This window comes from Pseudochaenichthys georgianus, chromosome 17 (assembly GCF_902827115.2).
Source record: "Pseudochaenichthys georgianus chromosome 17, fPseGeo1.2, whole genome shotgun sequence".
NCBI classification, from domain to species: Eukaryota; Metazoa; Chordata; class Actinopteri; order Perciformes; family Channichthyidae; genus Pseudochaenichthys; species Pseudochaenichthys georgianus.
The window spans coordinates 13461252-13476270 of NC_047519.1; the positions used below are offsets into that span (position 1 = coordinate 13461252).

At 41.9% G+C, this 15019-nt stretch overlaps 1 protein-coding gene across 1 annotated transcript in view; it reads right to left on the bottom strand.

The window, feature by feature from the left end:
* Window positions 1–4385, bottom strand: part of casq1a (calsequestrin 1a) — a 7540-nt gene extending 3155 nt beyond the window's left edge. The window contains exons 1-5 of the mRNA XM_034103772.2: window positions 3941–4385; window positions 1207–1300; window positions 862–962; window positions 635–746; window positions 272–345 (exon numbers count right to left, since the gene is read on the bottom strand). Coding sequence (XP_033959663.1) covers window positions 272–345; window positions 635–746; window positions 862–962; window positions 1207–1300; window positions 3941–4177 — 618 coding nt within the window. The 5' untranslated portion in view covers window positions 4178–4385. The remainder of the gene's footprint in view (window positions 1–271; window positions 346–634; window positions 747–861; window positions 963–1206; window positions 1301–3940) is intronic.
* Between the last annotated feature and the right edge of the window lie 10634 nt (window positions 4386–15019).

The window sequence follows — 15019 nt, forward strand, 5'->3', positions numbered from 1 at the left end:
GTTTATCCTAGTGACTTATCCAGAGAGGAACATTTTAAGTGTTTTAAGTATTGATTTGGTTCTATGACCAACAGACTCTGATTTCGGCAGATGCACAAAACTGTTTTAAGAAAGAAAAACGTTATAAAACTTTAACAGCACCAAATAACATAGAGCCAACGTTAATCATCAGCTCATTATAGAAAATAAGATGAATCAATTAACACTCGTTCATTTTCCACCCAGTCTTATTATGGTATTTTAAGTGTGTCTAATTACACTTTTTACTCACCTTAGGGCTGAATGTGGCAAAGAACTTGATGTGAGGATGAAACTCTTCAGCAGCATCGGCAAAAGCCAGGAAATCTGAAATGTTATAGGCATCCATCAAGTTGTTTCAGTAGATCGGTTCCTGTATGAAACATCTATCAATGTCGACTTGTTGCTCTTATCATTAATGTAGCTTCTCGTGTGCACACATGCAAATCACCTTAAAAATCAAAACAGGTCTGCAGCTCAAAGTTAAATGAAGCAACCTGAGCCTGGTCTCTGTTGCACTTGCTTGATATGAAATCATGAGACATTTTGTTGAAAAGCAACTGTAATAAAAGAAATGAAACTCAGGTTATCAGTTCATCACAGTACAGATTCTTACGTTCTGACTTGTGACTCTTAAAGTAGCCCACCAGTTTGATGTCCTCTTCGATGTTTTCAAAGCCTTTCAGTTCCCTACTGTTGTCAATAATTTCCACTGGGTCCTCAAGAACCTATTAAGAGTCATTGGGGAGAAAAGAGGGGACCATGGAGTTGAAGGTCACTTGGTTTAAGAGACTTTTCTAAAACAATGCAGGCTATTAACTGGGAGATTATATCCTCACGAACATCAAAGATGAACTCCACAAGAGTGTCTGCTGCAAACTCGCCATCATATTCTATGACTTCATCGTCGGTGAAGATGTAGACACTGTCCGACTCATCAAGATCTGGAGAGAAGAGAAGAAGCCCAGACTGGAGCAAAGGTCACAAATGGCGCATCCTTCCTATATCGATTTTTTGTATCTTCTGTAAAAACAGTAAACACTAAAGTTAAGCAGGCCATATAATACTTAGATCAATACATTATCAGTCATTGGAGATGAGCTGAGATTCTGATACTGACTGGTCTCATCATACACAGTATAAAGTTACAAGCTTGCAGCTGTGTTGAGTTTTTTTTTGCAGGTTTACCTAATTTCTTTGCAACGACTTTGTCAAGCTTTGCATCAATGAGTCCGACTCCGATATCCTCATCATCAAACTCATCCAGGACCTGGGCTGCAAGCTGTACAACAAAGAAACCGTCATATAACATCGGACATGAATTGTCAGTGAAGTATCTATAAGTCTATAAAACATAGAACACAAGCTTGCAATAGTGTCCATATATCATGCACAATTATACCTTTTTAACAAAGTTGTCTCACTCAATATTTTCATTACCATAAAAGCCTGCTTTTCAGAGCGCTGCTTATGCACTTTCTAAATCTGTATGAAACTTGAACCCTCATGACTGACAATTTGTTCCACCAATGGCAGTGCAGCATTCACAGCCTTACTACATTGAGGAAGTTGTTTGAGGGTTGTCTCAAACTCTCAAACACACACTCAAACATAAACACACATGGGTGCACACTAGTGTCAGAGATCTTAAGCAGCTGCTGGGACAGGCATTACAAGTTTGTCTCATGGGTCTATCCGGCAGGTTGTTGTGCACAATGCTTTAATTTGATTGGTAGTTGCGGAGGTGAGTTACAGTATACAAATTATACATTGTACTTGTAATACAGATACTTGTGTAGAAATAATTTGATTAGACAGTGTGGAAAAGCAATGATGATTTGCAATGTTTTTATTTGTTGTACAGATTATTATGTGTAGTTGCATTAAGACATTCAAGGTTGTTTATCTTGATTTTACTATTAAATACGAATTATTTGATTTTAATTATCCGGTTGTTGTCGTAGATCCAATTTGAAAAGGATGTTATATCCTTATATCTACATGTCATCTAAATATAAAACATGCAAGGTTGCCTTTAGACCTTGGTGTATCTACCGTTATGTGGCTGATATCATTAACTAACTACATGTAAAGTTACCAACAATCTCAATATCTGGGATGGGATTTTAGAACTGGATCCTCATGTTTTTCAACTATCCAAAATGCAAAATGCAGAACAGCTGTACAATTTTCATTTTTAAATATTTAAATTTTCTGGAGAATACAGGCCCTCTAATATAAATTGAAAAATGGAAAACATTTGGAAATTCACACAGAGACCCCAGTCAGAATGTTGGGCGACCTCAACGATCAATTTTGGATTTGCCTAAAGTAAATAAAACCCGTAATTACGACCTCCTCATTCCTATCATGTCATATTCCATATAACTTTCCCAAACAGTTTGGCCCTGACCTCTGAAATGTTGAGTCCTTTGCTGCCACCTCTTGCTAATAATAAATCCCCATCAAATGTAAATCATAATACATTCATAAGGAGAAACGCAAGCCTTCAGGGAGCTCGACCCGCCACAAAACATCTCGGGATAAATATAGCGCCAGAAGCAACACCAGCCCAGGGACTATTTTGGCGAGGTGGCGGTGATGCTCAGCGCCTCGGGATCCGCTGACCAGTACAGTACTGCCAGAGTGTCAATCCCAGCGGGGAGCTGAGCCGGCACTACTGATGCCAGGACCTCCAGAGCTGGCCTCCAGCCCTGAGACCAAGCCCCAGCACTCCCATACAGAGACAGCAGAGGCTGGTGAGATGATGTGATGTGTATTAATGTTATCTTTCTAAATGTATAGTTCTATCCCTCCAATTTTATGTATTGGTTTGCATTGCAAACAACTATAATTTGTTGTTTGATACATTTATTTTGTGTTTTAGGGTGTGTTGAGTGTTGGTTACACATCCTATGTCCAAATCTGTATTTGGTTGTAATTGCCAATACTTTTTTGTACCCAATGTCAATTCTAAAAGAAACCCCCCAGCAATACTGCAGCTCCCCGACAATGCATCAAGCATATAAAGTTGCGTATTTTACTGAACACTGTGAAGTGACTATGCCAAATCCCTTAAAATGTTGTTGTCACATGATCCAGTGCATATATAATTTAAAAGCAAACTTTAATTTCGACAAGAGATGACAAGAAATGAAAATACAACTTTTCCTGGGAAAATGCTGTATATGAGTGTGTGACATTTGATATTCAGTTTTTTTTCAAGTAACCCGAGAATCTAGCCGGGTCAGTTGAGGTTTGATGCGTTCGTGAGCTGATACTAAAGGCTTGCTGGATGATGATGTAATGTCTCTGTGAGGTATGTGAACAAACTGCTGAGCATCCAGCCTGACAGGAGGCCTGAGATGTACTGACAGAGGGTGCATAAGGTCCATCAACTCTATCTCTCACACACACACACACACACACACACACACACACACACACACACACACACACACACACACACACACACACACACACACACACACACACACACACACACACACACACACACACACACACACACACACACACACACACACACACACACACACACACACACACTAGTGACACACTTTTTAGTCTTAATCTTTCAGCATTTCTGATCCAGCAAATATTTGTTCCCCCTTATAGCATCACCTGGACCCTGAGTTAAATTCTACTTTTAACACATTTGAAATCTTGCAAAAAATACATGTACTTAACTCTAACTGTAACCACAAATGTACACCCTTACCCTTTTTCGCTAAGAATCTAGTAATCCATTTGCATCTAATAATGCTTCAAATTCTGTGGAACCTAACAAAATAAACCCTATCAAAAAACAAAATCTACTTGAGACTACAATAGCAAGATTGTGTAATGTTTCTTTGTGCTTTGCATTATGAATCCAGCATACAGCTTTCTCATCAGTACCCACCTCAAGGGTCAACTCCTCAATGTCAAACTGTCTCTGGGCGACGCGGCTGGATCCGGGATGGTCATGGTAGTACACCACCATGACATCATACTTCTTCATCACAGACTTATAGTTCTTGGCGTTGAGGTTGTGGACGCGGTCCTTGCCATCATAATCAGGGAAGTCCAAGCTGTCCTTGGCCAGTGACAGCGTCCCGATGGACAGCAAGACTGCCACAAGCACCCAGGTCCATTTCATGGCTCCTCTCTAAGATATTGAAGATGTACTTACAGTTTCAGCAAGAAAAAATTGGGGATAAAAACGAAACACTTTGGTGTAAGTATGAAGAACTCCTTCCAATCCGCGTCACCCAGAAGAGAGCAAGACCAACTTTTGCATCCACCTTATTAAAAACCGCACATGGGCAACTGGCAGTGGGGCGCAGGGTGCAAGAGGGTTGGGCTTAGCTTGACATAGGTATATGTCTATGTGGGGTGTAATCAGGACATGGGGGGGGGGGGGGGGGGCACTGTGGTTTCTGGGGTGACAGTGCTTTGTGTGCTCTTGAGTGTGTGTGTTGCAGACCTGTATAAGTGGGTGGAGTCAGGAGATGAGGACCAACCGGCTCTCTTACCATGAGAACAGAAGAAGGGGCAGGTGGAGGGAGATGGTGCAAAAGCAAGATGTAAAGAGAAAAAGTGGGACGTGTTTGCTTTTCTGCTCAGCGCCAACTGAAGAAACCGTGACCTGATTGGGTTCAGAGGTGGCTGCAAATATGAGGCACTCTTTTCCCATATTAAGTCTTGAATCCCAGCTAAAAATAATGGATGTAGGACAGAGAAGTACATATCAGGAGTGGGTGTTGGTTTCTAATTTGCTGCTGCTGGCAGCCAGAATGTGTTGCTGGGTCACCCCGGGACATGGAGACAGGAGAGGGTGGTGCACCTGCTGAGGATTCAGGTGTCACTTAGCCCTGACTCAAGAACAAAGTGAAACATAGAGTTTTAACGTGGATGTCATGTGGCAATATTTTTTATCTTTTTGAGTCTGATCCCTCTGTACAGTATGCTAAGTCCTGTCCAATGTGTACAGCACGCATGATGCTGTGATATTACTTTACAGATTGAAAGGGAGGAGGTAAGCTATAAATAAATACAAGCCACATGGTATCGTCATCCTCCTTCAGACCCTCAAAAACACACACGTCGCCTGAATGCCACACCCCTCTTTCTGTAGCATGCGGCCATGTAGTATTAAAGTAGAAAGATTTAAGGGAGTTGTTGATAGATGCACTGACTGTATGTGCGGGGCAGTCATGTTAGAGTAGATGGTATGCATTTACGTGTGGTGTCAATGACCACCGAGGCTCCCTGTGGCACTGTCAACAAATAATAAAATGGTGTGTGATAGAGGCTTAAAGTAGAGGAGGGAGTTCCTTTCATGCACATTGAATCTCCCATAAAAGCTTCCATAACCATTACATAGTATGTAAAGGCCTTTCGTTGGGCCCCTGAGCACAGATTGGCAAAATGCCCTACCTACTCGACTTCATAAAAGCACGATGCACAGACTTTACAGTTCAAACAGGAGAGACTTCATTCTGAGTGAATAGTATTATTTATTGACATGTTTACAACGATAGTCTTTGGCAATTAGACAAACCCCATTGTGATGTCATACATGTTAGCAGCAGTACAGCCAAAGGACAATAGAAGAACCCCCATATGGTGTCTTGTGGACTTTTAGAGCTCCCAAAGAATGCCTTTTTAAAGAGGCCCTATTATGCTTTTTGGGGTTTTCCCTTTCCTGTACTGTGTCATAGGTTTTTGTGCATGTAAACGGTCTGCAAAGGCTCAAATACCAAAGTTCCCTCCAGAGGGAGTTTCTCTCCCTCACACATTGCCTGAAACGCCTCCATTGTAATCATTTGTTTTCTTCCGCGACATAGTGACATCTCATCTTACCATTCGTGCTTCTATTGGCTAGCGCTCCAACAAAATTGTACCTGATATGCTTGGGGACAGGACATCTCTAAGCAGTTGTCCAATCACAACAGAGCCGACTAGACTGAAGGTGCTGCAGCACAGGCAGTATGAAAACTAAAGACCCCTTTCAACATTAAAGCATATAAACATGATAGAGTAGCACAAAATAAAACCTGAACATGTGTGTTATACGGACCATTTAAGTTCAAATGTAATGCAATATGTGTTCCTCAAAAATCAAAACAATTCTTAAAGGTCAAGGTTGTCCTATAATTTAAATAATCTGTGATAATGTCTTTGCTATCATGTATTTACACACAAATGTGTCATACAGCTGGAGACTGTGGTGGCTTGACCATAACACATAATTTCATTTTGGTTAAGTCATGTCTGCAGCATTACTGGTCAGTAGATGATGCTATTTAAAATACAAACGGTTACCCTCCCTGCTACTTTAACCTAAATGCTGGACTTGTTGATAAAGTTTAATAAACTATTGAACATTGAATACTGAGGTTTGACACTGGTCAGCTTTCAGTAGAACGTTTTGCTGTGAAATTGTCAGTGTTTGGCTCTATTTTATATATGCAGCTTGTGAAAATCACCATTTTTCTTAAGCACATGCATGCTACAGTGTAATTTACATACATGCATTTATTTGTAACGGTTCTAGCCATTTATGTTTAACAGTTTTGACAATGTCCATACACTTGAGACAAAGCAGGTCAAATGGTGACCAGAGGGGGACGGTGCTTACGAGAACGTTTCATAACATGTTGTAGGAACAGCCCACTGATATAAGTCATTTAACGGAAGGTTGAAACACACTGCTGAGCAACCTCAGGTTAATACAATAAGATTTCTTGGTGTTTGGTTTGACGGAAAGTTAACATGGAGCAATCATATAGGAAAAGTTCAAAATAAATGTAAAAAGGTCAACAATGTACTTCAGTGTTTGGCAGGACAGGAGTGGGGAGCGAGTAGGTCATCACTTCTGAATATATATTGGGCACTCATGAGACCTGTATTCGATTATGGGTGTATAGCGTTCATGGCAGCAGCAGAATCAAACCTTAAAAAGCTGGATGTCCTACAAGCTCAGGCCCTGAGAATATGTAGTGGAGTTTTTAAAACATCTCCAGTATCAGCTTTACAGGTGGATGGGAGAAATGCCTTTAAGGATAAGAAGAGTGAAGTTAATGTTGGCATAGGCCTACTGGGTAAACCTTCAGGGGCATAGTGATAGTCATCCTGCGAAATGTATTTTTGAAAGACTGCTGGGAGCACAATGAGTCATATTTAACAAGTTTTGGATGGATTGGCGATGTTAAAGCAGCAAGTATAGGTTTGAATCAAATACAGTATTGCCCCACAGTTCCAATCTCGTCCATTCCACCCTGGTTGTTCCCATTGCCAAGTGTAGACCTCAATATACGAGAGGAGTTAAAGGAAAAGAAAGAACTACCAGTATGGCGCATAGTCCAGAATTATTTTTGCAAGATATCACTCAGACTCAACAATCATATTTACAGATGGTTCCAAAGATCCAGAGACAGGGCGTGCATGAGCAGCAGTTTATATCCCAGTGAGTAATACACATAAGAAAAGGGTAACAGACTATGTGTCAGTATACACCACAGAGTTGTTGGCATTGATGTTGTCATTGAAATGGATAGAGAAATAAATACATAATAGTGTAATTGCATCTGACAGCTTTTCAGCATTATCAAGTATACGATCAGGCAGATCTTCATTTAGAATGGACATAATAAATGAAATATTTCTAATTTTATATCAAATGCAAAACAAAGGCATAGCAACTCGTTTCATCTGGGTTCCTGCTCATGTTGGTGTGGAGGGTAATGAACAGGGGCCTATACTACGAAGCTTGTTCAACCTAACCTGGATATGTTTGAGTTAGCCGGTTGGCCTAATCCAAAACATACGCGGGTTGCGTTCCGATAATCCAAAAATCAGCTCCTAAATTCTAACCCTATCTCCTATTCCTTGACCTCTGAGTGAAACGTCACGGGGTTAAGGGATAGTGGATAGGAGAATTCAAAAGGATTTAGGAGAAGAGACTGCGGTACTTTAGAGAATCCGAATGCACTTTCACTATCCCACGTGTTTATGATGCGCCAGCGGACGTCATGAATGTGCGTCTGCTGCTGTGGGGGAACTATGGAAACTACAGTTTTCTATACAGCGGACTACAACATGGATGCTTAATAGGAACGAGGGACTACTGTAAACTCATCTAAAGACTCTGCACCGTGCTCTGATGCTGCTGTTTTATGCTTTATGAACATGGACAACAGAGAAACATATTCTTCATGACCAAAGTTGGAATTGAAATAAAAAAGGAAAGTGAAACTTATGCTCGTCACCCTCTCCCTCCGTTCCACATTAATACAAATGATCCCAATACGTATTATTGTTTGAACTATGAAAAGATCTTAAAATCAATACAAATGTATTTATTATAAACGTTAGTCCTTAACATCTATCACTGTGTATATCACCATTCAAACATCTTTTAAAAGTTGAACAAACCCCACACAGCTCAGTAAAGACTGTGAGATGTTGACTTTATTTGATAATTTCAGTAAAAACTAACGTTCATATTTCTCTTTTTGATTATAATACTGATGAACGTTCAAAACAAAGTACTTTGGCAACTTACCACATACGTTTTAAAATGCTTAATAAGCACCGTAACTTTCATGATATCATTTCTCGGTCATAATCGGTTGTTTCCGTGCACGGCCGACTGTTGAGTGACGGCAAATGCTGCGGCTGCAATGCATTGTGGGGCAGCATTTTCTCCTCTCTTTTCGGTAAGGGAGGTCCAGTGGTTCCTAAGCTAAAGGAGGTTATAAAGGAAGTTTGAAACCTCCTTTCCTTTCATTTGGAGAATTGGAACGGCACTTATCATGGCTGCCTGTGACGTACTTCCGGGTCATTTCACTCCGTTAGGAAGGTTCCTAAACTAAATGGACTATTGGAACGCAACCGCGCTGTCGCTAAACTGTACTACGACGCTGGTTATCAAGTGGATCGCTCAAGCCAGCCGTGTCCTATCTAGTTAGGTGCGCGTTCACATGAAAGGGGTGGTATTTGGAGCATTCGACCAATCACAAACATGGAGAAGCGCACTGACAGCGCAGCGTCATACTTCCTGAATGAAAAGTGAACTTTAATACTAGTCAAATATGAAGAAGTTAAACTTTAAACATCCATGACTGAAACACTTTATCCAGGATAAAAGCCACATAGCTGCACCTGCAAGGTGAATACAGCTGGCAAAAGAAAAAGTGTTTGAATGCGTACATTAACAGGTTTATGATATCACTGCCCCGTCTAAAACACGATCTGACTTTAATTACATTTGTCTCGAGTGTTTTGTCAACTTAATGTGTTGCTTAAAATAATACTTCTGCATACAGTATGTGACACTGTGAGTGTTGCACGGCCAGATACGGCTCAAGAAGCTGACTCAGACAAGGAGATATATGATACATTATGATGTGATATGATGTGATATGAATGATAATGGGACACATCGACGTCTGCACTCAGTGTACTTATGTTGTGGCAGATATTTAAGTAAGATTTCTTAACGCTAATGTTAGAATAGTCAGATTGCTCTGAAGATGGGAGGTGATATTGTAATATATGTTGGATTCGCTTCAGGTGTGGCAGGAAACACTACCACTTTGTCAGAACCTTCCAATAAATACAGAGGCTCTATCTGCTGCGAACGACACCCTCCCACCCAAAAGAGTGCCGAGTCACATTCACAGTTCTCCACTGCCTTTTCTCTCTCCGCTGTCAGTTTCCCAGCTGTGAGTTCCTCCGCTGATTAACACACCTGTTTCAGTTCAGTTAATCAGTGCCCATGCAGGCGCATTCAAGCAGTGGCGTAGCCAGGAATTATTGTGTGGGTGGGCCTGGAGAAATGTAGGTGGGCCAGGGGGAGACATATTAAGTGTGGGGTCTGAGCTGAAACTTCATTAATGATTTTAATGATTTTTTAATGCACTAATAGAACATAAGCATAAATTAGCAGTGAAAACAAAAAACATAGGCATGGCGGCCTCAGAATGTGTGTACAACTGACATCCACATAGAGATGGGTATCGTTAAGGCTTTAACGGTACTACTACTTTTATCGATAGCGCTTATGCTTATGCTCCAGGTTCAGTACCAACCACATCATAAAGTACGCGGACGATACAACAGTGGTGGGACTCATCAGGGACAACAACGAACAGGCCTACAGGGAGGAGGTGAAACATCTGACAGACTGGTGTAACACCAACAACCTGATCCTGAATGTCGATAAAACAAAAGAGATGATTGTCGACTTCGGGAAAAAAAAGCACTGTCACCCACCACTCCACATCAACGGCACAGCAGTGAAGACTACAGACAGCACCAAGTTCCTGGGGTGCATATCACAAGCAGTCTGACCTGGTCCACTCACACTACATCACTATTTAAGAAGGCACAGCAGCGCCTACACTTCCTGCACAGCTCCCCCTCCCATCCTCACCACGTTCTACAGAGGAACCATAGAGAGCGTGCTGACCAGCGGCATCTCCATCTGGTCGAGAGACTGCAACGCCAAAGACTGGAAGTCTCTGCAGAGAGTGGTCAGGACAGCAGAGAAGATCATCGGAGTTTCTCTCCCTCCCATCAGAGACACCGAAACGCTCCCTGACAAAAGCCCAGAACATTTTAGGGTGCGTTCACACCTGCCTTGTATAGTCCGGTTGAATCGAACCCTGGTGCGTTTAGCCGCTTGGTGCGGTTCATTTGGGTCGGTGTGAACGCAGTCTGAAGTGAACTAAACAACCGGACTCTGGTCCGCTAAAATAGATGGTCTCGGAGCGCTTGCTTGTGAACTCTGGAGCGGTTCATCGCTGGTGTGAACGCAGTCCGCACCAAAACATAGGAAGCACAGTATTTACGAGTCACAAGAAAGCGGATATCTTCAAAAATCTTTAGCGAAAGAGTCTTTCAAGACATCCGCGGTTGTTTAGTTAAAGAGTAAAGCAGAATTAAGTGTTGAACAGTGACGTGTAAAGTAAAAATTCTCCGTCAGCTACATAAAAGTAAGAACACCTGTCGTCGGTGAAACTCCCTCCTCTGCAGACTGCAGAACGTCTCTCATGGTTACTGCACCGCTGTTTTCTTGTCGCTCTTGTCTTGTCAGTTAGTTTCAGCCAAACTGTATACAGTCAACAAAGCCATGTAATAATGTTTTTTAACGGACGTTGTCTGATTATATAATCATATGTCTGTTGATCTCCAGACTAACAGCAGCATGAGAATAACCTGCCGAAAGTGCCGATGCTCCATGGCGGAGGCTCCGCTAGAAATTGCCGGGATTTGCGTTTGTACCCCACATGACTTGTGTTTAAAGTTTATAGTCCGTTTGAGTTTTGCCCGTGTGAACGCAAACCGAACCTTCTGAAAAATGAAACAATGTAACAAACTGTGGTCTGGTGCGCACCAGAGAGCGGACTATTAGGTGTGAACACACCCTTAAAGACCCCACTCATCCTCACCGCTCTGTTCTCCCTGCTGCACTCCGGCAAGAGGTTCCGCAGCATTAAGAGCAGAACAGCAGATTCTGCAATAGCTTTTTCCCCAAGCCATCAGGACTGCTGAACAGCAAGTAGACCAGTAACATAAAGATTACATTACGCTGTGTAAAGAGCACATATTTGTTATATAGTATGTCTATCTTATTTATATGTATCGTAAGTCTTTATATTTGAAACGCACACTTTATCTTTAATTTTATCAGCACCACGTCACTATTATTTATTTATATGTACAATTTTAGCAAGTTTTTATATTGTCCTGTTCCTGTAAGCCAGTACAACGACATTTTGTTTTAATAGTACACTCTGTGTCTTGTTGAAATGACAATAAAGTATGTCTATGTCTTATCGATCCGGTCATTTAACATTACTTTTATCGGTTCTTTTGGAGAAAAAAATGAGGTCAACTAACTAAACAAATTGTGAACAAAACTAACATTGCTTTTTATTTAAATTAAATACATAATATTTCACATCAAAAGAAACAACAATGTTTTAACAAATCATATTAAATAATCTGATGACAGAACTGTAAACAGAATAGCTGAAACTTTAACAAAATAAATAACTCAGTTTCCTCTAATCATTAACCTATGTTTGTATAATGGAGTTAACTCCGTGTATTGCTGCTAGCATACATAACACCTGACGTGGAAACGTTACTCGTGGATGAAGCTACAGAGCTGCGAGAAAGACAGTCGAACCCGGTGCATTCCTCCGTCTGGATGTGGAGCACTTTTGATAAATGTTTAGACAAATTACTCGTGTTACCGCCCTTACATGCTAAACTCTTATTCCACTTTTGGTAACGAGTATTGTCCCCATCGACACGACTATAGTTTAACCACAGCTCGGAGCGCGTTCTCTCCGCCATCTCCTCCGTGTGTGTGTGTGTGTGTGTGTGTGTGTGTGTGTGTGTGTGTGTGTGTGTGTGTGTGTGTGTGTGTTGCTGCATGTAGCAGCTGCGTGTGTGTAAACTGCCTCGCCCCCTCGCACACAGACGGGGGAGAGATCTCTTAAACGGAGTTGGCGACACTTAAACTGCAATGTAATGTTTGTGTAGCAATAATACATACAACATATATCGGGCGCACAGGTTGTTTATCCTTGACAGTCGCACAGTGGGCACACACTGAGTGTTTTCATATTCAGCAAATGTGTCCACGCTAAACTGCAGACCTCAAGAAGAAATAATACTTTCATTCACTCACGGCAAAAGTTACTTTACTTACTATAAAAATTCACGGTAAAAAATGCACTCCCTATTCCATTGTCATGAAGGTGGAATCTAACTATATCCAGAATAAGTTTTATTGGATCCAGGCTGGAAACATGTTTATTTCTGCTGTGAAGTTGGGCATTTTAACATGGGGGTCTATGGGAATTGCTCCTTTTTGCATCCATCCCCTGTCGGCCACTAGATGAACTGCAGTTTGTGGCACTTCCTTCTGGGCTTCCCGGCTCTGCGCTATGAAGCGCTGATTGGCTGTGGGTGGGCCAGACGTGCATGTGGGTGGGCCCAGGCCCACCCGGGCCCACCCACAGCTACGCCTCTGCATTCAAGTCACAATATTCTATTCATTTTCACGTTCACACAGTCGGTGATTTTTGCCGGCCGTCTTTCCTGCAATGGCAGTTTTTCTGTATTTCCTTTCTCCTGTAATATGACTTGATCGCTTTAAACTCCGCACACTGAGCTCTGATTGGTCAGCAGGCGGTGCTTTCACTGAGTTGATCTCTTAGCCTGCAACCAAGCCCGCCTTAACCTGCCATCAGGCCCTGGGGCTGATAGGTTTTGTAGGCCCCCTATTTAAACAACAAATCAAAGTCATTTATAGCCTCGGCAGGCTCTGTGATCGCACTTCTCCACTCTGCTCTACGCGCGCCTGGTCCTCTCCTCCAGATGAGTGACGTATCGGGCCTCCCTCATGTATTTGTCCGGTTGCCATTGGCTCCCCTCCACGTAGCAAGTCCTCGTCGTCCTCTATCTCCTCCAACATCCCTCCTGTCTGGTTTTCCTCTCCCGCTACTCCATCGCTATCAGAACCAGGCGGCCTACTTGGCTCCGAGGCCCCGCGGCCGGCACTGCTACTGCTCGGTACAGAACTCCTCTGTCCTTCCTCCTCATCCTGGCCTACAGGTTTAAAATAACCTGTAAGCTTCGGCCTTTTTTGTAATAACTGCTTGTCTCGAAAGTCCTTTTCCCTCAACAATTTCCTTTTCCGAGCGCCACTCTCAAACTTTTTCTTCTCAAACTTTTTCTCCTAAACAACCTTCATCAATCACTCGCAATTTGAATAAGTCACATGTGAAACATATTCTCATTCTGATTGGCTGTTAAGTGGTGCCCACTGACTGTTACGGAGTCATCTCTGGAATCCATCGATCTGATTGATTAGCGGAGCAAATGATCAAAATAGTATGGAGGGAAGATATTTTCGTTTGGATTACTGGTCTGGGGGAAGCTCACGAGTGTGTGTGTGTGTGTGTGTTTGTGTATTTTTGCGTTTGTGTATATTGTGTTTGTTTCCCGGGGGAAAACACTCACGAGAAACACCGGCTGTTGTTATGCCTGCTGTGACGTCAAGCTACTCCATTCTCCGCTTGTAATTATGCCGAAGCTTCAAAGTTGTATTTATCATCTGAATTTGCCGAAACAAGTTTAATATTCTGAAAGCCAAGACTTTGTTTATTTGAAACACCTGCCGTGTTATCTATGAGTACTATACGCCTTACTTTCATAATTTCAGCGGAGGGAGCAGAACAGCAGAGTGGCGAGGGAGAGCTGTCTTCTTCCCTTTACAAGCTTCAAAAATGTATTTATCGTGAGATTTTGGAAATAGAAGTTTCATATTCTGAAAGCCAATACTTTGTTTATTTAAAAAAACAAAAAAAAGGCCTGTGGAAAAATACCTGAGTGAAGAGATTTGTTTACTATATGAAGTAGATCTGAGGCCATGCAGGGCAAAACATCTTTGAAAAATCCTGTTGGAATAATATCAAGGCAGCAGGAGGAGGACTTCAGAAGTTGTATAATGTCCTCTAGGTTTTTATCATTAATCTGATGGAATTGTGTCATGATGTCTGAATTGATGTTAAGTGGACACGGGGACAACACATTTGCTGTTCCTGATGCAGAGGCACTGACTGCTTGTCTGATTTTCTGAATTTTGTCAGTGAAAAAGGAGGCAAAATCATTACACGCCCTGGTGGATAGAAATTCAGAGGCTACTGACACTGGGGGGTTAGTTAGTCTTTCGACGGTAGCAAACAAGGCACAGGCGTTGTTTTTGTTTTTGGTAATGATGTCCGAGAAGAACGATTGTCGTGCGTTTTTCAATTCCAAATTATAAAGGCCAAGTCTCTCTTTATAGATTTCAAAGAAATGTGCTTTTCCACACACTGAAGAAAGCAAAATTCCATGACTTGTCGCTATCAGGGCTGTTAGGGAAAACATCAGGCAATATATATTGCGAGATTATTACGTTTCTAAGAGAAGTTGA